The following is a 22,500-nucleotide window of genomic DNA, read 5'->3' as shown; positions in this document are numbered from 1 at the left end:
AAAAAAAAACTAAAACCCAGACCAGAACGGTGGGTAAAGACGCCGATGCTGTAGCTTCATTCCCCTTGGGCTTATATCTCATAACAAGGTTATGAGTCAAAGTGTGGCTTGTTGTTCAGTGGGTCTGTGGGCTGACATATCAACACAGAGGACACATACGGGTCAGGGAGCTAAAAGGTTAAAGGATGAGACGCTACCCGTACATGGAGAGTGCTACAGCTCATAGACAAACTCCCACCCTGGCAAATAAGTCATGAGATGAGCCCACTTCCAGCCAGCAGTGTGTCTGTGTGTGTGCGTGTGCGTGTGCGTGTTACTGTGCACGTGTGTGTGTTCTGAGCCAGAGGAAGATATGCTATGGGCCTGATGGTCCGGCTTCGCCATTAAACTTTAATCATGCTGCTTTTCCTATAAATACCTTTCCAATGATGTATGCATTATTCAGTTTCTCTCAGGCCAACACACACACACACACACACACACACATGCACGTGCACAGACATGCACACATAAAATCTTTCATGCACATACACGCTCACTATCTATTTCATGCACATCATGCACACCAAAAAAAAGTAACACGACAAATGCACACACACACACACAAACAGACCTGTAAAGTTTGTGGAGGGGGGGGGGGGCAGCAGGATCCTTTAGGAAGGAAGTCTTATGAACATTTAATAAGGAGGATGGATGGATTGACCAGCGAGTAAAAAGAATCAGATGTTTGTCCTGCTGTGAGAGACGATATCCACGCGTGTCCAACATCACGCATCCTGGCTGGAAGGAACCCTTGGCCACATGGACTCTCTCTCTCTCTCTCTCATATAAAAACACACGCATGAGCGTTTAGCATCAGCAGAAGAGACGAACAGAAAGGCAGAATTGTGTTGGAATACAAATGAATAATAATAGGGTCAGCTGGGTACATTTAGGAACAGGTCCATTTGATGCCACTTTGATGCCGGTCTGGTTTAAGTTGTGAGTCGTCATGGGTGCATGTGGGAGACCGGCGCAGCCACTGGATTGGTTGATGTTTGTCTCATTGCAGCAGCGGGAGTGTGGGACATTTGACTTCCCGCCAAGTGCCAACATATCAACATTTTCAACCACAGAGGGAGTCGTAATAAAGTAATAAATTGTCCAAAGGTTGCTGGTATGCCATTGATCATGCGATTATTAACTGGGGTAACACAAACAGTAAGTACATGGCGATACATACAGATGATTTTATTCCATCTGTGTTCCATTTATCATTGGGTCATCATCATCATCACATGTCTGTCAGGGTTATGGTCAGTCTACTTGGCCAGTCGCTTGACAACAGTTGGGTCATCTCAGCGAGTCAGCGGACACCGTGGCCCGACGGACAAAAGAACCCGGAAAGAACCGAGGAGAGAGGGTACAGACAGAGAGTGGAGACTGGGGGGGGGAGAGAGAGAGAGAGAGAGAGAGAGTAGATCCCGGGGGGAAAGGGGAAGCAGAGAGCGAAGTATACAAGAGTAGTGGGCAGCAGGGAAACTGGACTGGAGAGAGAGAGAGAGAGAGAGAGAGAGAGGTGAGTGGAGGGAGAGAGAGAGAGAGAGAGGTGAGTGGAGGAGGAGAGAGACTGCATGATTGGGACAGACAGAAGAGGGCACAGGACAAACCGGGGTGAGGGGTGGGGATAGAGGGAGGGAGGCAGACAGGAGAGGCGGTAGAGAGGAGATGGCTAATGGAAAGCAGAGCCGCCACTGGGGTATTGGCTCATGGATTGGTGACACAGAAATGAAGGTTGGGAGGGCTGGGATAGGATGGAAGAGTCAATCGATGCTTAAAAAGGTTTCACCCCCCCTCCGTGGGGATACAGTATGTGCATGTGCGCGTGGAGACACACACACACACACACACACACAAGCATGCACGGTGCATACAGAGAGAGAGACAGGCCAAATAAACAATTTTCACTCTTAAAAAGCTAAAATGCAACCTAAAAGAGCAATTTGCATGCGAGCTGTAGCTAAATACTGGTAAACTAAATAGTGAAATAGTGAAAACTGAAAAGCTAGAAAGTTGAAAGGGCCAGTGGAGGTCAGCCGAGTAACCCTGGAGAGGATGTTTTCTACTATGTGCAGGATCAAGGACTAATGTGCCTCGAGACAAAGACTGTATGATAGATAGATGGACATTGGGGATCAATAACAAGAGATTGTCATTTCTATTGTGGTGTTATTTTGATTTGTTGCGTGTATGAGTTTATGTTGGTGTGATTGTTTCTTGTATTTTTATGTAGAAATGTATTGAAGTAATTTGTTTTTATGTTTAAGATAGCCATCATTTCCCCAAATAGGGCAAAAAAACTGTACATGGTTTAGTGTTTCTAAATCTCTGATCCCAGGCACAAAGGACAAGGCTAGCACACATACACGCGCACACACAAGGCACAAAGGACAGTGCTTACGTATGGGGCTGTCCAGAAGGCCTAAATTAGATCAACCAGTTGCAGCTGATAAAAGACAGAGGATGTCCTCTTTCCACTTATCTCACTCACACACACACACACACACACACACACACACACACACACACACACACACACACACACACACACACACACACACACACACACACACACACACACACACACACACACACACACACACACACACACACACACACACACACACACACACACACACACACACACACACACACACACACACACACACACACACACACACACACACACACACACACACACACACACACACACACACACACACACACACACACACACACACACACACACACACACACACACACACACACACACACACACACACACACAGAGCTGAACACTCAAAGTTCACCACAGCGAACCCTATCAAACAAGGAGGCCCTATCTTGGCTGTTGATAAAGTGGTGTCCTACGTGAGCCTAAACACACATGTAGGCTACACCCCGGTCTCTCGCGCAGAATTAAGACGCTGTATGTCCAAAATGGGTTAAGACATCACACACTGTCTGTGTGATGTGTTAAGACAAAACGCAGGCCGGCGTTTCCATCTCATTTGTTTAATGAAATTCAAAATACAGAAGTCCACGCTGTCCAAACGCAGCTGAGAGTTGAATCTTTCAGCAGGGGCATGCAGTCATTCTTTCCAGTGACAAAACCCACTCGGCACATTCTGTTCCAGCATGCGCACGCCACACACACACACACACGCACGCACGCCTTACAAGGTGTTGCCATACCTTCATCCCTGCCTAGACACACACACAACTTAACCACACATATTCTCCTCAAAAAACACACACACACACACACACACACACACACACACACACACACACACACACACACACACACACACACACACACACACACACACACACACACACACACACACACACACACACACACACACACACACACACACACACACACACACACACACACACACACACACACACACACACACACACACACACACACACACACACACACACACACACACACACACACACACACACACACACACACAGAGAGAGTTGGCTCAAAGTTCAAAATGAATCCTGACGCACACAGAACAGGTCTGTACATGGGATGAGTGAGACTCTGGGTAAAGACATTTGAGCGAGTTAGAGAGACATGGGGGGGGGGGGGGGAGTTGGGTCAAAGAGAATAAAAAAAAGAAAAGAAAACTCTCTTCAACGTGATTCTGCATTCCATACATGGGGTGGAACTTAAGGACGAGGGAAGGAGAGAGGGAGAGCGAGGAAGCAAGGGACAGAGGGGGTGGGGGGGGAAAAGAAGAGAAAAAAAGAGAGAAAGTTTAACCCTTAGACAGATTACTACTGGAAAACACGTGGAGTTTTGCATTAGTCTTTTCTGCCCTGTACGTGATTTTCCGTAGTTCTCTTTTTTTATTAATACCAATATATTAATTCGGTCCGCACCTCTGTATATAGTATTGAGCATAAATATCAACTACATTTCCCAGAATTCCCGTGTCACGTGACACACGTGTATGCTTTCCTATTGGAAACTGACGCCCAGCCCCCAGTGAACAGGGGGGGTTGGTTGACTCCTCCGAGGTGGGCACTGGAGGAAGAGTTTTTCAGCCAGGTTTGCAGTCGCCGCAAAAAAAACAATCTGAAAAATGATCCATCCGTGTCCAGTGGCATTCTCCAGTCCCAGACCGTTGGCCGGGCTGCAACATCCACCCTCGCGGATTACACGTGTGCAATGTTTTTTCTTCTCCCCACCGGAGTTACCACCAAGGCTGATGCCTTCGCTAAAAGGTAATTTTATTGTATTCGAAAATGCCCTAATATGACATGTCTAGTAAGACGATCCCTATATTTGGCCCGAGCCGACCTAGTGCTGATATCAGATAGATGTGGTAGAACCATATATGGATAGATCTAACTGGTTTAGTCATCGTGACATGCATAGTCGGAGAATATATAACAAGGGTCGGTACTATAGGTGATCGACGTAGCTAACAAAAACATCTGATCAAATGAATGTATTGTACTGTGTCTTTGTGGGCCGAATCGTGGCATACAAATAGATGTTTGTATAATTAGTATCACGATAAAATAATATGGCGACGTTAGAATGACACCACCAATGAGTGATCGCGTGTAATGTAGCTGCCCAGCGTATATCCAGCACCATCACGTCACCACATTCCACTGGCTGTTGGCTAGTAGTAGTTGCTAACAAACACTGCACAAATGGTACTGGCTATTGGCCGGGCCACAAGCCCGGGCAATAGCCAGTACCAATGTTGCTGGATGATTGCGACGCAATGGTGCTGGATATACCCTGGGCAGCTAGCTACATTACCACCGATCACTCATTGGTGTTTCATTCTAACGTTGCCATATTATTTTATCGTGATACTACTTATACAAGCATCTATTTGTATTTGTCATGCCACGACTCGGCCCACAAAGACACTGCACAATAAAATCATTGATCGCCAGCAGCCGGGTAAAACGCCATGTAATAGTAGCGTGCACTGACTACAGCTAAAATGTTTATTTCTTTTTATATATTTAGAACTGGCATCAGATGAGGAGGAGGAGGAGGAGGAGGAGGATGAAGAGTCAAGACTGCGATGGCGTTCTCCGACACTGAACCGGATTCATTCATTCATTCATTTCAGGGGGGGCAGTTTTTGGGTGTTTTTTTTATTTAGCCTACTCACACATAACCTGACTCCGCCAGATGGGGCAGCAGGTTAACTCACACACACACACCGTCAAGGACTGGGTTTGGGGACATTTGGGAGGAGTAGCTCTGATCCATAGCTCTAAATGCGCATTTAGAGCTATGGATCAGAGCTAGGGGAGGAGTAACTGTTTTGTATGTAGGCCTATTTATTTTCTGTAATATTTATCATTTTATTATGTTAGTAGTCGTAAAAAATAAAAGACGCTTTTACAATGAGTTAGACCTGTCATGACTATTTTGTTCACTATTGTGAGGTTTATTGTATATGACTAAGCAAGTTTCAACTGTGATTTACTCTGTAACGGTAGATGGTAATAACTCAATTTCTTTTTTATAATACAGTATACATTCAAGTCTATATTTTGATACATATCATGGGCACCAAGTCATATCAAAACAATGTCCTTGGATGTGTTTTTTATCAAAACTGTGTTTCTTCATAACAGGTTTTTGAGATACATGCATGAATAGACAAGGTACTGGTAAGACTATGTAAACATGGTATATATCAAAATGTGCGTTAGAATGTCTAATTTTACCCCAAAAAAGAATTGAGTTTATATGATGTTCCAATTTCATAGCTATGGGGACTTTTAGCTGGATAGGTCAGATTGATCATGACTGACCATGCTATTTATAGATGGCAAAATATCTACAGTGGTACATGTGAGAAACTTTTTATTTTATTTTAATTGAACTAGACAACTCACCCTTTAAAATGAGATATTGCATGGCTATGTATGCCCAGCAGAAAAAAAGTTATTTAGAAAATAAAACTTCAACCGGGCATAACTTTTTTTGGTTGTCCTAGAAACAGAAACAGTGTAAATGCAGGCTCTTTTAAATGGCTTCCAACACAAGAACTAAACATTTTATCAACTCAGTTCATTTTTTTCCTGGAAGCAGACAAGTCAAGCTTTCTCTGAAGGTCTTTCGTTGTCACACATTCACAACAGAGAATTTTCAATAAATCATTCAAAAACGCCATTCTGGCCATAGAGAAGTCTACAAACTATATAGAAATCCTTGAAACGCTCAAAGAGTTAAGGTGGCGCCAGACGGCATTTCAATACTGCACGGACAGCCGACCACACACACACACACACACACACACGCCAAGTATATCACCAGTATGCGAGTGGCACAGTAGTTCTTTTGGTGACTTCCCATCCTCTGAAATTAGATTAGATAAACCCCCCCCCCTCCCACACACACGTCCCTTCCCTGCTCTCTGGGTCCGGCGTAGAGGCGGATTCCCAGACAAAAATAGCCAGAGAAAGTATTCCAACATTGCCGTCTTTCTTTCTGTTGGGCTTACAGGGGGGTGAGACAGAGGTTAGGAGCTCCACTGCTTCCCAGAGTCAGTAACACCGCAACCCTGGCTCTCACACTCACACACACACACCCAGTGTATAAATGCATGTGTACATGGCATGCAAACATATGCATATCACCTGCTTTGAATTTCACCCCATTTGGGGAAACAGTGCTGATATTTGAATAATGCTTGATATTTGTAGCATTTAAGTACGGTACATGAGAAAATGTACTTCACACAAGTGAGCGTGTGCAATCGTGCAGTGCGTGTGCGTGTGTGTGTGCGCGTGTGTCTCAGACAGTGTCCAGTCCAGGTGCTGCGGGCGGCTAGTGGTGGTGTGAGAGTGATGTCACCCTGGTAAGGGGGAAACAGGACTAAGGCAGCTCCCTCTCTTTCTCTCCGTGTCCCGATGGTCCTGGTGGTGGTGAGTCAGAGCCGTCCCATGCCCTGCCAGCTCAGCTCGCTAATAACAGTGACTGGGAGGAGGAGGAGGAGAGTCTCTGAGCCCGAGGACAGCTCATTGTGCTTTGGAAGGATCCGAAATAATAACTCTGATCTGGGAAGATCACAAGGGATAGAGACACAGGCTACCTGATATCCACAGGTGTGTCAGGCCGCTCCGTCTGTCTGTCTGACTGTCTGTGTGTGTATGTGTCCGTGCGTGCGTGTGGCTCTGTGTGTGTGTGTGTGTGTGTGTGTGTGTGTGTGTGTGTGTGTGTGTGTGTGTCTGTGTGTGTGTGTGTGTGGCGTCAGGTTCAGATCGGTTTCAGTGGCGCCGCCACAGAGCACACCAAGGACCTGTGTGATACGTACACCCCCCTCATGCATGGACGCCGGGCGCACACACACACACAGACACACACACACACACACACACACACACACACACACACACACACACTTATCGAGTACTACCCAATAGACACTTTTTCCCCCCTCATGAACAAATACAGTACACACACAAGTTAATTTGTTCACCCAATACGTGACACGTTCTGTCCTCGGATTCAGAGCATTCTCTACCTGAGATTCTCTCAGACACACGCAAACACCTCTGGCTTGATATTGCTTTACAAAAACATGTCTTTCTACGCCTCATATTGGGTCTCCACAGCAACAATGCTGCTCTGTAAACTCCCTGTATTCAATTACAATATACACACACACAAACACACACACACACAAGGCTGCAGAATAGTGCAGGTCAATCTATGCACACCACCACGCCCTGCCGTGTTTCCAACTCAGCCTAAATACACATCTGAAATGAGAAACTGTGTGTGTGTGTGTGTGTGTGTGTGTGTGTGTGTGTGTGTGTGTGTGTGTGTGTGTGTGTGTGTGTGTGTGTGAACAGAAGCGCATATCATTTTTTTTAACTACAAAAAGAGGAAGGCTATTCAGATTATGGACATGAAATGTATTAGGAATACATTTTTAATGTGCGGGTATAGTCTTTTTATAGTTAAACAGGTTAAACAACCTTTCTAGGGAATACTGTATAACGCGTCCGTCCTCATACAGTATTATGATGGTATAATGATTAGATGAGATAATGTCAATCGATTCACAGGTTTGACAGATTGCTTTCACGGACATGGCAATTCACAAAACCTCTTTTAACCCATTTTGGGCGGGAACGCCTTTTGGTGTTAGCATTATGTTATGCTTTAGCTATTAAAAAATAGCAGATCTACAAGCTCATAGCGCGCCACTGAGTGGCGCGCTACGAGCTTGTAGGTCTGCTATTTTTGAACAATCGAAGAACCACTGACATAGAAACATAGCTTTTTTAGAAAACTGTCAGGATGTAGAAGACATTTTTAGAATCTGATCTCAGGTCAAAATGGGTTAAGTTGAGGATTGTCATCAAACGAATATAATGGTGCCTAATTTAGTCATTTTTGTGGAGGGGGGGGGGGGGGGGGGGAGTTCTGTATGTGCTGTACATCTTTTCCACAATAAGTGTGTGTGCCCGCGGGCATGCGTGCATGCGTGCGCGCGCGTGTGTGCTTAGTGGTCCAGGGTGTAGTGCAGTGAGGGGAAGCTCGCTGAGATAGCAGAGGGGGAAAAAAAACACAACAGCCACTAAAGTAATACGCCACAGACGGCAACTATTAGCGTTCGGAGCAGGAATGTGGGAGGTCCAGGAATTCCAATAAAAAGCAGCAGTGTGAGCGTGCATGCATGTGCGCACGCATACATACATACATACATGTCATGATGTATGCGGTGGGGTTTGTGCGTGTGTGTGTGTATGGTGTGTTACCATTTCTCAGCTGGAAGTGGTTCAACAGTGCACCCCATTCCCACACATAAGAGTAGCTCTATACCCGCATTAAGCCCATTAGAACTTCATCGTACGCCAAATATATCGGATCTGCAAGCTCAGTGTCTTGCAGAGGCGACGGCCACGCGTTATAATGTTCGCTGCTGCGTAAATTAAGCATTATGGTCTCGATAGCCAATACTGTCAATAGTGGAGGGGTCAGACTGCGGCTAAAACTAATGGGACCACAGGAAAGCTGTAGGACCAGAACACCCCCCCCCCCCCAACACAACACATACAGGCCTGAGGACACATTTAGTTCTGCCTGTTGTGTTATCAGCGTAAAACGTGCATTTTAAATGGAGATCTTTGGTTTTCTACCACCCAACCGTGCAGCTGATCAAACAGGCTGTTTGAGAACCACATAATCCATATGGCCAGATCTGGTCTTGATGTGCTTGTGTGTGTGGCTTTGCATATGTGCATGCGTGCGTGACAGAGAAACACTGTGTGGAAGTGTGTGGTATATGTGGTTAGTCATTGCACACATGTAAATGTGTATTTGTGTGTAAACGTTTATGTAAAAGTTAGTGTCTATTATGCCTGAAGAGAGAGAGTGTTTGGTGTGTGTGTGTGTGTGGGGGGGGGGGGGGGTTAATGGGCTGCCTGCGCTACTGTCCAGTGGTCAGAGGCAGCCGAGCGGTCAAGGGTACGGGGGCCTTGTCTCGCTCTCTCTCTTCCTTCCTCCTGTGGTCTCTCTCTCGTCTAGGCCAAGGGCACACAGGCAAAAGGCCTACTAATAGTGGGGAGCTCCATTAGTGTCGAGTGGCTGGGCGCATTGTTCCCCTTGGTCACATTCCTGACTAAATACAGACATTTCCACAACTAAAGAAGACCCCATACGCACACTCTCTGCTTTTCTTTCATAAGAGAAGTTGACAAAGTCATTTGTCAACTTATCTGCAGTTCTGCACGACAGACGACCAGATTAAAACTCAAATGTTTAGACATGGCCAAGTGGGTCATGGACATTAAAGATCATAACATTTGTATTTGTCAGCTGTTATATAAACACAACACACACATTCATAATATACGGTGTGTGTGTGTGTGTGTGTGTGTGTTAGCATTCTGGTCAAATGTGTAAATCAGCTGTGTCCAAAGTGCGGCCCGCGGGCCAAATGCAGCCCTGGGGGGAATTTTATACGGCCCTCAGCGTCATACCTGAATTGTATTATGAACGGCCCGGCCTGCCCAACAGTACATTAAAGTGTTTTAACCTGGGCATTTCCCAGTGTATAATTTGTCAGTGTTTTTTTTTTTTTTTTGCTTTTTCTGCGTTATTTGATAGTGTACAGTATGGTGACTGATAGGAAATGGGGAGAGAGATGGGGGGGGGGGGTGACACGCGGCAACGGTCATCGGGAGTCGAACGCGCAACACGCCGTCAGGCTGATTTAGCAGCCTAGATGCCCGGACCGCTAGTGTTTTACCTTGCTTCATGGTTACATTTGGTATTGTGACATAAGGCTGAAAAAAAGGCTGAGATACACTTATTGTTCACAGCACACACCTGACAAAAGACCATTGATATTAAATATTGATCATGATGATGGTTAAATAGAATAGTTTAAATCCGATAGCTAAATTATGTAGTTGGCCCTTGGGTGTTAATATTTTCTAATATGGCCCCCTTTGAAAAAGGTTTGGACACCCCTGGTGTAAATCCTGTATGGTAATTTGCTTTATGTCAGACAATAAAAATAAAGTGTAAATAAACCATAACTACATTAATCACCAACTGTAGTGCTGGTTCTGGCTGCCCTACCTAGGTGTATGTCCTGCCCTGCCCTATGCAGGCAGTAGATCTGTATTAGGGAATAATGGGAGGCAATAGTTTTGCTGCGGTCAGCACTGTTAGCAGGGAGTTTTCATAGATAAGGCTATCGCTGGGCTTATCATTGCCACATTGAGATTGAAGCACATGCATGTAGTCACACACAAACTGACTGAAATTGTGATACTTTTCCTTTCAGTCCTAAAATTAGCCATTCTGTCACACCATAAAGGCTGTGGCTGTGCGCGAGTGTGTGTGTGTGTGTGTGTGTGTGTGTGTGTGTGTGTGTGTGTGTGTGTGCGCGCGCGCTAACAAGTAAAACTGCTCTATGACACATCAATCTCGTATGGAATGGGGAAATCAGGAAACCGGCTCATATTAGAATACACAGATGTAGCGAATCAGTCATTAGTGAACAAACCGCATGGGACTACACCGTGTTACAATGTTCTGGGTTCTAATCCACCTCTAAGTCCCTACTAACAAAATGTACACTACAAATGCCTAAAATATATATTTTTTTTAAACATACAAAGATACAGTATGTCTGCAGATTTTAGTGAGCTTTTTTTCCTTTCATTTAGACTAGTCAAATTTGAGAATCAAATTGCTGCAAAAATAAATGACATAAGCAACAGTTGAATATATATTCTTTCACAGCGAACGATTTTAACTCAAATCTTTGCTTCTGGGGGGTGCCTGGAACAGCTTCTGGGGGGTGCCTGGAACAACATATTTTCAGATGGGGGTCGCGGCCAAATACAGATAATTCCAGGGGTCCTTGACATGGAAAAGGTTGAGAACCACTGACATAGAAACATAGGTTTTTCAGAAAACTGCCAAAATAACATTTTTTAAAGAATCGGCCTCAGGTCTAAATGGGTTAAAACAGTATGTTAGATCTAAATCTTTAATGAACTCTGAGACTTAATGGATATTGATGAACAAACATGAGAGGGAAGAATCATGGTCAGGCTGGGATGTGTCACGTTTCCTCCCTCCCTCTCTCTCTCTCTCTCTCACACATACAAAATGTCTCACACGCATGCAGGAGTGCGGTCTCGTCACTTGTCAAAAAGCTCCACCAAAAACTATGAGCCGCTCTGCTCCATTATGAGTACAATGAGAGGTCCCTGGCCCCACAAGTCCTCGCACAATTGGCCCCCACAGCCTGCCCCACTCCCACCATTGTCCCCGTCTACTCCATACACACAAATACACACACAATGGGCACTCCAAAGCTAGGGATCCCACCAGCCACTTCCATCACACAAAGACACACACCGGTCCTTATCCCATCAGAGAGAGGGAACGCGAGAGAAGGGGGAGAGAGAGATGGCACGGAAAGAAAGAAGGAAAGTCCTAAAGAGGGATCATGGAAGAGTTGGAAATGAGCGAGGAAGACAAAAGGAGGTGAAATGACAGATATTGGAGAGAGGCTAATTAGCCTTTTACGTGTGTGTGCGTGTTTGTGGCCGTCCTTATCGTTAGAGCCTATTCCAATCAATTATTAGCACAACCTTTGAGCCTCCCAGGACAGGATATAGGCCTGTAGAACGATAGGGGAGGAGATAACTGCCAATCACATAGAATATAATAGAAACTTCCCTGGATGTGGACATTTACATTTGGCTCTGCCGCTATAATTGAGAACTGACATGACTCATGACTAGAACACTGAATGCATTGGTAATTATGCAGCCAAAATGTACCACTTTCATCCTGGCCTCCCTATTTTGGGCAAATTTAAACTGTGTGTGTGTGCTCTTTCATTGTATAATTTAAGTTTATACTCAGACTTTTTGTATATTAGATCAAAAAGTTAGTTGCGTTTATTTCTTATTTGATTGATAGGGGGACAAAATCGGCAAAGGCCCCAAAATTCTGGCACTTGGCAGGCTCCAATACATCAGCTGACAAATGCAACCTGTTGGAATGCAGTTAGAAACTTCACTGATTCCCAGGGCTGGATTAACGACTGTGTAAACAGCACTGTAGGTACTAAAAGTGACGTTTGTTGCTGTATGCAAAGCACATAACTAAACATTTACATCCTGTAAATCTGTTATCTGGTGCATCTTAAAATGAGCGGGGAGCTGCACTTTGGCTGGACACATGGCTGTTTGATGGACTGGACAAACAGTCTGGTGGTGTGGCGAATGGGGTTTGATCCCATGACATTTCCGTTTACAATAAAGTCTCTCAGAAGCTCACAACACAGATGCAGCAGTCCTTCAATCCGTTTCCTACTTCATCAGATCACTTCTCCCTGGCACAAATCCTATCGTCAATACGGCCTAATGAAGTGACCATGGAAAAGTAGCAAGCACAGGAGGTGGGGATAAGCATGGAACGATTGGGGAGAACGGAGGTAGTGCCCTCAAGAGATGAAGCAGCTTACGGTGTAGGACATAATCCTCCTATGAGGGGAGAGGATGATTACATTTTTATCCTACAGATACAACCCGCACTATTTATATCTATCACCATCCTGCAAATGTGCCCCCACGTCTTAACGAGTGGGACCACACAGGGTAAAGGGTTAATGCTGGTGCTCTGATTGCGTATCCGGGCGCGACAGCAGGAGGGGAGATCAAGACAATGTCGGTGGATTAGACAGTTCAATAATTAAACTATTTAAAGGCTCCATTATGAGATCTGATTAACTGTTTGGTAATGCGCCCCGGCGATGTGAAAGGATAGCCGTTGTTTGTCAACAAACTTAAACGGGCGAACGAGGACTGGTGGCGGCGGCTGTGGTGGTGGTGCGGGCAAGTAATACATAACATAATCACAGAAGCACTCACTTGAGCACTAGTAATGACACACACTACTAACCTTTGGCCTAGGCCCAATCAATTTGAGTACATTCCCAGAACAGCTCACAAGTCACAAATATGCACCCCACACACACACACAGCTTAGTAAAAGGGCCACTTGTGGTGGGATGTGTGTGATGTCAGGGCTGCCTGTCGGCTGCTCCAGGGAGGGGGTGTGTAGGAATGCGGTTGAGGGGCGGGGGGCGTGAGGCTGGGTGCAGCAGCGGGAGTCAGGAGGGGATAGGAATGGGGGAGGGGAGCGGGCCCGGGCCAGGAGGAGTGGGAAGGGTCCCACACACAGTTGTCAGCCAGCCTGCCTCACACACACACACACACACACACATGGCCCCACGCCGGCCAAATGTATTCTTACCAACCCATGCTTTAGAAAAGAAGACATCACACTCACTGACTGTTCCCGTAGGAAAAAAAGAAAAAAACGAAATAAAAATGAATTCTCATTCCGCGCACAGAGAAAAATCTTAATATGACGCAGGCACTTGCGTGCGTCACTCACTCGTGAGCCTAAAAGCACTAACACGCCGTAAATCGAGACAGTTGTGTTACTGTGCCGCCGAAATAATAAAATGCATAATTGGCATAAACTTCGCCACTTCCTCGTTTCTGAATAGACGCGCACGGCCTTCAAGGAAAAGAGGCAGCAGGAACGAACTTTATGCAAGCATTTCAGGAATTACACACAGCTCAGCTGACAAGTGGAAAGCCCCCATACCCCCCTCCTCCCCTCCCCGTCGCCTCAGCTCAGTTGGGCTGACAGGCAGGCCTATCTATATACCTGACAAAATGTAGGTAAACACCTATGTGTTACCTGAACTGATCCTCCAATCACCGCAAGAAGTGAGGAGGCAAAACTCCACTTCAAGTACCAACATGTCCGTCTCTTTCTCACGCTCTCTTTCTCTCCCACACACACACACACAGCAGCAGGCATAGTGCTTCTAGGATTCTCTTGAAAGGTGAAATAGTACATTGTTGGTTGTTGTTGCCTTCCACGGGATGCAACAATGACACACACTGTAACAACTGTACAATAACTAGTAACCACTTCCTCTTCAGCAGTGAAGTATCTATTGAACGCGTTTCATATTCTCATTTCATATCTCATGCTAGTATCGTTTCATAATATCATCATCTCGCCACGGTCCACGGCACCCACGCTGACGGAAAAGGGAGGAAAGAAAAAGGTCCAGAGACTTTCCAATAGTTGTCCATGTTGTCACGATGTTGGTGAAATGGTGAACTACTACAGTGCGTGTGGGTTGCTAATGACCAAAGTTAGAACACGTTTGTTATAAACTGACAACAATAGCAACAACAAGCATGATTTAAAAATAAAAGAAAAAAAACAAAGACGATAGTGGATAACGATGTTGGACCAGACTTACCGGAATCTCCCGGTGTTTTCATTGTGCTTTCTGAAAAGTGTCCCAAGAAGAAGCAGCAGCGAGCGGACTGTTAGCCGCGGAGCTAACGTTTGGGTGAATTCCACAAGTCACTGGTTGGTGGTGGAAACGAAAAGTCTCTCCGCCGTTCGTTCCTCCGGGTTCACAGTCTGGGGGAGGAGGTGGTGGTGGTGCGGGGGGAGAGAGGGGAAACTTGGGGGAGAAACTAACTTTTGTGCCGCTCGATGAACTTTTATCTCTCAACCACCGGCGGCGGGGAGGACAGGAGAGCCGCGGCCGAGCGACGCGCTGCTTCCACCGGGGGAGGAGTAGTGAATAAACGCCTCTACTAACTACGGTCCTCCCGGAGCCGAGCGACCGTTGAACGAGCTCAAGTTGCACAGCAAAGCGAGCGGAGGAAAACGGCCAAACGTCCCGACTCGAGTCGAGCGAGCCGCCGTAGCCCCCCCTTCTCTCTCTCTCTACTAGTAGTCTCGCTCTTTCAATCTCTCGCCGTCTCTCTCCCACTCTCCGTGCGTGTTTACAAAGTACTTTCGCTAACTAGTGTCCTGTCGCCGTTTACTCCGTCTCAACCGCATCTTCATCGTTGTTTGTTTGACATGTCGCGGCCATGAAAAAAGCTCACTTCTTTGATAGAATCACGGCTCCGATAAGCTACACTCTCTCTCTCTTTCTTTACGGACTTTTTTTTTTATTCCTCCACTCACACACTCACTCAGTAGCTGTAATATCTCTCCTCCCCCCGTGGCCGCGCGTCTCTCAGAGCTCGCGGGGTGTCGTGTTTCTCTCGCTCTCTCCACTCCAGCACGGCGCCCCGCCCACACGGAGGAGGAGGCGGGGGCTGGCTGACGGGGCTGGTCACGCCCACTCACCGCCACGCACCGTCCGTGTCATTTTTGTCGTGATTATTGTTGCGGCCAGGCAGGCATTGATTGATTGATTGATTGATTGATTGATTGATTGATTGATTGAAGTATTTATTAACAGTTTGCAGAAGTACAGTACATTTCAAGCACAACTCAATACATAAACTGTTAACTGTGAGTGGACGACCCAATAAAGCACTACACTTGTTTACAAGAGGGTCCACCTTGTTCATCAAACACAAACATTTAGAGACATACAAATAAACACTTCTATATAGCCAAAATCATTATAAATTAGGTAAAAAGGGAAAATAAAACATATACAGTGAGGGGGAAAGGGTGGGGGGATTCAGATTTTAATATTAGAGTCAGTCAGACTCTCTCCATTAGATTGAATTTGATAGCAAGTTAGTTTAACAAGCAAAAATATATTTTGTGAGTTCCTGACACCAAGAAGCCTGAATACACATGCTCTTGCAGAACATCATGAAAAGATCATTTATATTGTTTTTTTCACTATCACAATCGTACGGGCAAATTACATGTAAGCACTTTTCAAATGTGTGTCTGCTTGGTACATGTTGAACTACTGACGTGTTAAAGGCAACAAAGTACCCTACGCACTGCCCATGCACGAGCCTGGCGTCACTGCAGCACGAGTTGCCCTGGAGACCGCCACAGCTACCGTGGTCGTGCATGGTGACATCATATCCGCGTCCTACGATTCGAGAGGAGAGAGGCGCGAGAGCTCCTCGGCTCGGCATCATGATCATCATTCATCTCGTCCTTTTGCGTCAATCATTCACGGGTACTTTCTCTAATGATCCCTTTTCTAGCAAGGGATCAAATCGTGATAATTGCATCCTTTTAGAATTGGGCTGAGGGCGGTCGCTGAAAGTTGAAACAAAGTGTGTCAGCGTCAGAAACAGTTTTCAGATTTGTATTGAAGGAATATAGCGCCTTGATATGCAAGGGGGACCCATAAAACACGAACAAGATACATAGAAACATACATAGGCATACAGTACACAGATACAGATAATATACAGTCTAGATACATTACATATAGGCTGCTATACATGTACACAGATTATAGCTTGCTCACCCTCTTCCACCCACCAGCTGTTAAACAACAGAGGGAAGAAGGAGGGCACAAGGTGAGTCAAGATCTGAAGGGAATTAAGTCCTAAAGCGACTGAAGGATGAAATAGATCTAAGATTATTCCAATCATCAGACAGGACATATAGCTAACGGGTTCACGTTAATAATACATATATGGTCTATCTATAACCTATATAAAGCTCAGGTCACTTGCAATCTATTATGCTGCACGGCGCTATACTGTGGATTGTAACAGTATACGTTTTAGTGCTATTGATTTTTGTCAGACACTGCAGCAGCGATTTTTTTTGTATAGCACATCGAACACTGACAGTGAGTGAGCAATCTAAAGTGCTAAAGGCAAATTTGTTAATTTATTTATTTAATTTAAGTGGTGTTGAATTCAAATCTGTTGATCTACCTAAAAAATGAGTGCTAATGCCTCAAAATGAATGAATTTAAATATGGCGGCCAGCACCACTATACTGAAATATATTCAAAAACATATCTTTTTGATTAAACAAGTTAGATTGCTTTTCTCCATAGGCCTATATGGGGAATCCAATGGCATATTCTGATTTGAGATCAAATTTGAGGATACTGCTTGAAATATGGTGAAAACTTAAATTTATAGTCAGGATTATATAAACTTGAAAATTCAAAGGATAGTTCACCCAGAAAATTACTTTTTTCTATCGATAACCAAACCCATCAAGACTTGAATTCATGGATATGTTTTTTGATGACCAGCAGTAGTTCCCTATGGAGACACAAAGAGTCTGCTTTGTGTCTTATTCTCTTTCTACATGTCGATAGGGAAACACTGCTGGGGTCAAATTAGGTTAAAACTATTAAACGTTGCTTTTGTTTATTTCAATTTCTCAAATACTACGAGATACTGCGCCACAATGTAAAATGCCTCAGGAGTCAAAGTCACCTACCTGATACCTCAGAGGAGAGGTGCTGGGTGCTGGTGTGAAAGTCAGTGAAAGGGTCGGTGTGGGGGTGTACCCCCCCCTGAGGTGTAGAGTGGGATCTGGGTGGGTGTGGCAGTAAGTTGGTAACACAGGGGATGGAAGTCCAAGAAGTCCTGGGCTGTCTACTCTCCATCTCCACTCTATATGGATTTGAAAAGCTCCAGAGTCCAGACTCGGGGACTGAGCTGGGCCATCAGGTGTGTGGGGAAGATGGGCTTCTCGGTGTGGATACAGAGAGATACAGCCCCTTATGGGCCTGGAGAGGGTATGTAGTTCACTGTAGAGATGTCAGAACCTACCATGTATACTGTGTGTCTATATAGGCAGGGATGGTGTAGTAGAGTGTGGTGGGGATAGGGGTCATCTTTGCTTATTGTAAAAGATTTTTTATCTGGAGCTTTTTAACAGCAAGAGTGGAAAGGTGAACAACCCATGATGTCCTGGGCTCCAGTCTTCCCAATATGATCCTCTCTAACAGGCCCATAAGGCAATGGTTCTCAACCTTTTTGGCTGAGGATCCCCCAAAAAACTTGGCCATTATGCAGCCCTCCATAGGCCATGGCCTGCAACGAGCTCCTTCACGACTCACCAATCTAACAACAATACAACATACATAGCCTACATGCACTGAGCAAACACTAATGTGTGTGTGTGTGTGTACGCACGCACGCACAGAACCTCATATACATTGGGGTGATCTTTACTTTTTATTACATTACTTGCCTCAACATGCCCACTTTGAATTTCTCACTTGCAGGTCGAAGCTGTCAATACTTGTGGAGTGTTAGCAGGTGATATTTTTTATGGATCTTAGTATCTTACTAACAGCAAGATGAATCCTCCACCACACCACTTCATGTATTGCAGTTTCCTTACATAGATTAACTTTTCACTGTTGTCATATGACATTTTCTCAAACTTTCATGGAGCAAGTTTATGTGGCAAAGTGAGGAGTAAATCCCCCCCCCCCCCCCGTGCAGTAAGGAGCGTATACAGCCAGTGTGAACGCTGTCTCATTGTGGCCAGTACGCACGCACGGATGCACGCACGCACGCACATACGCACTTCCTCGCTCTCTCTTCCTCCAAAATGTTTGACCTACTGTATGATATGCTTTTACTGAAACTCAAATCAGAACATGGCCTTGGACTCCCCATGTATGAAAAAAATGGTTAATTCAATCAAGTTTATATACCTTATTTAGTCAAAAAGATATATTTTTAAATATTTAGTGGTGGCCACCATCTTTCAATTGCCCATTTTGAGGCACCAGCACTCCTTTCTGAGCTGGGCATATACAGCAGATTTGGATTCAGCGAAAACTTCATAAATGGTCATAAATTAACACGATTTGCCTTCGGGGTTACGATCTTTGTCTAGTCTATATACTGTAGCTACTCTGGGTAGTTGAAAGAAGTCTGCCTGAGACCAGACCAAATTCAGAGATAAAACATCTTTATTGATTTGAAAAATGAGAGCAGAGAAAGATCGCAGTATTGTATTATTCACAAATGAGTATGCACTCATTTGCATATAGCCTACGAACCTATACATCCTGTTCGTCTGCCTCTCTCATCAAGCGTAAAACCCAACACACACACACACACACACACACACACACACACACACACACACACACACACACACACACACACACACACACACACACACACACACGATATCTATGATCTTTATTGATCATAGATCACATGCATGAATGTATGAATGCTAATATATATATATATAGGCTACAGTATATATTGTTTGTATTGGTGAGGAGCAGTGTTTTTTATGTCCTATATAAGAACACAAGCTGTGTGACAAGCTGCTTCCTTATGTGTGCTGCTGATATGGAACTGTCACGTTGTCAATAAGTGCATGTGAGTGAGTGTGTGTATCTCAACACACATGACTGATGAAGTGTATCTCCTCCGGTGCCCACTTTTACACCCACACCTGTTTATGGTGCAAGGGCATGGTGGGGTGTGTGTGTGTGTGTGCGTGCGTGCGTGCGTGTTTTGATTCTTTCAATGTGCCCTGTTTGAGTGTGTGGGTGGCTGGGTGCATATGCATGTCTTTGTCTTTCTGTGAGCATGAACAAACTAAACGTGCATGTGCGTAGTTTGTAAAGCAACAGACACACCACTGCCTAGCCTTGTCAACAGGATAAGTCAGTGGCCGTAAAACAAGTAAACAAAGTCCCCTGACAACAAGCAGTGTGATTTACTAACAGGATCTCTCACTCGGCCTCTCTCCCTCCCTCCCCTCTGCTGACCCATTCTCTGGCCTCTTCAGGAAACCGAGTCTGGTCTGCCTGATAAGAATCGGAGAGCGAGAGAGACATCGAGCGCCTCTGTCTGTCTAGGGGTGCCGAATCTCCGATGTCCAGGAAGCACCGAGCGCCGTCCTGTCCTGTCCTCTCTGGCAGGCAGGAAAAACAGAACAGGACGACCAGCCCAGATTTTTCTCACGGCTGAATTCCAAACTGAGACAAATGTAGGCCATTTGTCACTGTAATCATCCAGCCCTTCCTCACTGGAGGCACATTTCTTCTTTAACCATTTAGTTTAATTAACTTTATATTCTTTATTTTGTCATATTTAACGGAGAGCACCACAGTCGGTTGACTCTTTTAAAGACTTACCTTTTTAACAAAGTCAATTTATAACTATGCCCTCATGTTTTAAATGTTTTGTTCCCGTTTCTTAGATGTTTTTAGTGGTGTGGTTTTTATTTTTATGCATTTGCAGATTTGCTCATTGTATCACTTTGAGATGCTCACGAATGTAATAAATACAAAATGCATTACTGTGTGTACAGGCAATCTGGCTGCTATGAGGATCAGGAGAGGCAGAGGCTCAGGAGGTAGAGCGAGCACCTAGGAATCATAAGGTTTAACTCTGCTTCCATTCTCAGTAAGGATGTACCGATGAGACAATTTGGCCGATATCAATATCCAATATAATTAATTGCTATTATGGCCGATAACCGATGCCGATATGATCTCATTCTGTATTAAAAATATATAATTATTTTGCCCGTTCTGAAAAAAGGCTGAACTGAAGCAGTGCATGCCTCTTTATTCCAAAACAGGGTTATTGAAAAGTTGGCTCATATCCCAACATAAACAGCTTGAATGTAGTATTTATTTTTTAAATGTTCCAACTATTGACTCTTTTGAAAGCTTCCCCAGAAAACACTGATATCATTTGCATCCTTTATCATCACAAAAGGCCTTTTCAGGCTTTTTAAATGTATTTTTCAGCATAATTATAATAAAATTAAATATCTGCTAAATCCGATATATTATTTTACCGATACTGATTAATTGGTTTAAGGCCAATACCAGCCGATACCGATGTGTTTGCCGATTAATCTCCCATTACTAATTCTCAGCTCCTCCAGGCATTCTGTCGAAGTGTCCTTGAGCAAAACACTGAACCCCTAAGTGCTATAATATAGCGCCTGTATTGAATAATGACACAAACCATATACTATACACTAAGTGATTTACAATGTGGAAACGTGCAGGACCCTGCTCCCATGTCTTTCCACATTCTTTCTGGTTTAGTGCTCATCTTCAACTTGTCTGCATCCTCCTGTCAGCTGCTCTGTGTTTCTTGTAGAGTTGAGAGCTCTGGTGTGCCTCCCCTGCGCCAGGCTATAGAGAGAAGAAACCGCTGGAGAGATGAGAGTGCAGGGGAGACAAAAACTCAAAGAGAGGAAGAGGTGTTGGAAACATACTGAAAGAGGAGAGGTATACAACTGATGGTTGAGTGATTCAGTGATTAAGTACAGCGTGGACAAATAGCATCTTGTCACATGCAGGCAAGCATTTTCCGCACACACATTTGTGTGTGCGCGTACGTGTGAGAGCCATGTGTGCACATGTGAGCACTCAGTCTATTGTAACCCAAGCAGAGGGGATGACATTTACAGACAAATCCACGGCACAGTACATTCTGAACACTGATAAACACAGTGCTTCACTCCCCCTTCTCTCCCACCTCCTCTGCTGACACTATCCAGTTCCCCTGGTCTCCCTCTCTCTCCCCCCGTCTCCCTCCCTCTCTCCCAGTCACTGTGTGTCTTTCTCTCCCTCCTACATCCACCTCTCTGTCTTTGTGCCTACCTTGGCACACCCACCTCCCCCGTCCCACGTTTACTTCGTCGTGTCTCACCCACCCGTCCTCCCTCTATCGTCCGTTCTTCACTTATAGTTTTTCTGTTTTCGCTACATTTTTTTACGAGATCCATTTGTGCTCCACGAGCCTCAAGGTTGGTGGACTCTTCAGAAAATTACATTTCTTCACCCTCATTCGGTTAAAATGCCACACGATCTTTTTATTTGTCTGTTCATTTTAATTGTGTAAGATGAGCACAGTCTACGGAGAATGTCACAGCAACGCTTCGCTGCGTGTACCTCATCAGTGTTGGACTAGTTACTCAAAAGTATTTACATCACAATTTTAATATTAATATTAGTGTTTTTGATTGCATCCTCTCCTTAAAATCCGGACTTTGCATGTGCACCACTAGCATTTTGTCTGAAGCCCAGGGACAAATTAGCCATTGGGCCAGTGGGGCCGTGGCCCAGGGGCCCTTGGCTCTCAGGGGCCCTTCAGGGACCGTGTGGTACTGGGTTTGACGCCTTGAAAAGGGCTCCT

General features: G+C 45.0%; 1 protein-coding gene across 1 annotated transcript in view; it reads right to left on the bottom strand.

The window, feature by feature from the left end:
- Positions 1–15,645, bottom strand: part of erfl3 (Ets2 repressor factor like 3) — a 94,507-nt gene extending 78,862 nt beyond the window's left edge. The window contains 1 exon segment of the mRNA XM_079503495.1: positions 14,871–15,645. Coding sequence (XP_079359621.1) covers positions 14,871–14,892 — 22 coding nt within the window. The 5' untranslated portion in view covers positions 14,893–15,645.
- Positions 15,646–22,500: the final 6,855 nt, after the last annotated feature.

The sequence above is a fragment of the Electrona antarctica genome (genome assembly GCF_951216825.1).
Source record: "Electrona antarctica genome assembly, chromosome: 6".
Classification (NCBI taxonomy): domain Eukaryota; kingdom Metazoa; phylum Chordata; class Actinopteri; order Myctophiformes; family Myctophidae; genus Electrona; species Electrona antarctica.
Note: the sequence above shows the minus strand (reverse complement) of the source record. Positions and strands in the feature narration are given on the sequence as shown.